This window comes from Pygocentrus nattereri, chromosome 18 (genome assembly GCF_015220715.1).
Source record: "Pygocentrus nattereri isolate fPygNat1 chromosome 18, fPygNat1.pri, whole genome shotgun sequence".
NCBI lineage: Eukaryota > Metazoa > Chordata > Actinopteri > Characiformes > Serrasalmidae > Pygocentrus > Pygocentrus nattereri.
The window spans coordinates 1,200,001-1,202,500 of record NC_051228.1 but is presented as its reverse complement, the minus strand read 5'-3'; the positions used below and the strand labels follow the sequence as shown (position 1 = coordinate 1,202,500).

The window sequence follows — 2,500 nt, the reverse complement described above, 5'->3', positions numbered from 1 at the left end:
CCTTGTGATTGGTGTGTGTGTGCGTGTGTGTGTACCTTGTGATTGGTGTGTGTGTGTGTGTGTGTGTGTGTACCTTGTGATTGGTGTGTGTGTGTGTGTGTGTGTGCACCTTGTGATTGGTGTGTGTGTGTGTGTGTGTGTACCTTGTGATTGGTGTGTGTGTGTGTGTGTGTGTGTGTGTACCTTGTGATTGGTGTGTGTGTGTGTGTGTGTGCACCTTGTGATTGGTGTGTGTGTGTGTGTGTGTGTGTGTGTGTACCTTGTGATTGGTGTGTGTGTGTGTGTGTGTGTGTGTACCTTGTGATTGGTGTGTGTGTGTGTGCACCTTGTGATTGGTGTGTGTGTGTGTGTGTGTGTACCTTGTGATTGGTGTGTGTGTGTGTGTGTGTGTGCACCTTGTGATTGGTGTGTGTGTGTGTGTGTGTGTGTGTGTGTACCTTGTGATTGGTGTGTGTGTGTGTGTGTGTGTGTGTGTGTGTACCTTGTGATTGGTGTGTGTGTGTGTGTGTGTGTGTGTACCTTGTGATTGGTGTGTGTGTGTGTGTGCACCTTGTGATTGGTGTGTGTGTGTGTGTGTGTGTGTGTGTACCTTGTGATTGGTGTGTGTGTGTGTGTGTGTACCTTGTGATTGGTGTGTGTGTGTGTGTGTGTGTGTGTGCACCTTGTGATTGGTGTGTGTGTGTGTGTGTGTGTGTACCTTGTGATTGGTGTGTGTGTGTGTGTGTGTGTACCTTGTGATTGGTGTGTGTGTGTGTGTGTGTGTGTGTGTGTGTGTACCTTGTGATTGGTGTGTGTGTGTGTGTGTGTGTGTGTACCTTGTGATTGGTGTGTGTGTGTGTGTGTGTGTGCACCTTGTGATTGGTGTGTGTGTGTGTGTGTGTGTGTGTGTGTACCTTGTGATTGGTGTGTGTGTGTGTGTGTGTACCTTGTGATTGGTGTGTGTGTGTGTGTGTGTGTGTGTGTGTGTGTACCTTGTGATTGGTGTGTGTGTGTGTGTGTGTACCTTGTGATTGGTGTGTGTTCTCTCCGTTGAGCCACAGCTGCATGCGGATGAACGGCTCTCGGCCTTTCTGAGTAAGTTTACTCCAGTGCTTCGGACGAGACAGCATGTCACTCACACTGCCCTGAGACAGACCCAGCACCTGCACACACACACACACACACACACAGTTTTCTGAAGTTTTATTATTCAGGTATAACCAGAACCAGAGAAACGGGCCTTAAACAGGAGTCAGGACCCTGCTGGGGTTCATCCTGAAGTTAGGACAGGGTTTAGGAGGTTTAGTCTAGTGAGGATGTTTGCGTGATGCTGAGTTAATGATGAAATTATAGAGTTTGGATCTCTTATTCTGTCATAGCTACTGTCTGAAATTCAGTCGTCATGGAGACTAAACAGATCAGATTTCAGAGTTAGGCAGTTTCTGTGATGCGACGTCTGGTCACTAAACAGACAGTGAAGCTGTTCTGGACGTGTCTCGTACCTTCTCTCCGAAGACCCTTTGGCAGATGCCGTTTTTGGCCAGTTTGTCTTTGACCTGCTGCGTCAGCTCCACTGTGTCCACCTCCTGGTACATGTACTGCTCGTACTGTTCTGGTGTCAGCGGGGCCACCGCAGGCTTGCTGGCCGTTTTTGCGATGGCCAGCAGGGGGCAGGAGGGCAGCGGGCTGTTCTGGGGCGTCTCAGAGCCAGAACCACCAGCCATCGGCAGGCTGAGCTCGGAACTCTGGGAAAAGGGAGAAAATGGAGATTCGGCGCTGGGCCAGTCCTTCCAGCAGTCCAGAGAGGACCCGGGGACTGGTGGGGCCGTGCTGGCCAGACGGGGGGGCTTCTGCTAGGAGTACAAATGTATAATCAGTGGGTCAGCAGTGGAGCTGAATCATACTGGGTGTGGAGTTGAAATAATACTAAAAATGTCAAAATTATTGATTATAATCAATCAGTTCCATTTGAAAAATGCTGCACATCTCTAACAGTTTTGGACATAAAGAGTTTTTATTTCTAGTAAAAAAGTGTAAGACTAATTCTGGAAGGAAATCTTTCAGACAGTATTCAAAAGTATACACTCGTTTTTGTGGACCAGATAAAATTATTGAGCTAAAATTCTTAAAAATAAATGTGCTCAGAGGTTAAAGGCTGGTTCATTTATTTATTTATTTATTTATTATTTGTTTACTTATACTATTCGTATATGCAGTGTAGTTTTAAAAATAATTCAGTACTAAATCAAAGTTGTGGTTAAATCTGAGATCTGACGACTGGAGACACTTAAGTGGTCCCAAATAGTTTGGAATAAAATCCATGTTCACTAAAGCTGGGGACATTTTTTGTCCTTCTCCCACAAAGTTAGGATTTAGGAGTCGTGAAGGAGCTGCACCTCTTTGCTGTCCTCCTGACTCTGCGCGTCCTCGTTGGACAGCTGGGCAACTCCGCGCCGCTCGGACTGAATGGTGTTCCACCACTGCTCTCTCCACGAGCCTCCAGCGTCCGAATTCCGGCTGG

General features: G+C 47.2%; 1 protein-coding gene across 6 annotated transcripts in view; it reads right to left on the bottom strand.

Annotated features, from left to right (window-relative positions):
- Nucleotides 1-2,500, bottom strand: part of cux1a (cut-like homeobox 1a) — a 191,226-nt gene that overhangs the window by 16,724 nt on the left and 172,002 nt on the right. For 5 of the 6 annotated variants that reach the window (XM_037546964.1, XM_037546967.1, XM_037546968.1 and 2 more), the window contains 3 exons: nt 2,376-2,500; nt 1,482-1,832; nt 1,004-1,142 (listed from right to left, as the gene is read on the bottom strand). The exon at nt 2,376-2,500 is cut by the window's right edge and continues 264 nt beyond it. In XM_037546964.1, coding sequence (XP_037402861.1) covers nt 1,004-1,142; nt 1,482-1,832; nt 2,376-2,500 — 615 coding nt within the window. The remainder of the gene's footprint in view (nt 1-1,003; nt 1,143-1,481; nt 1,833-2,375) is intronic. The other variant, XM_037546965.1, reaches the window with a different exon arrangement.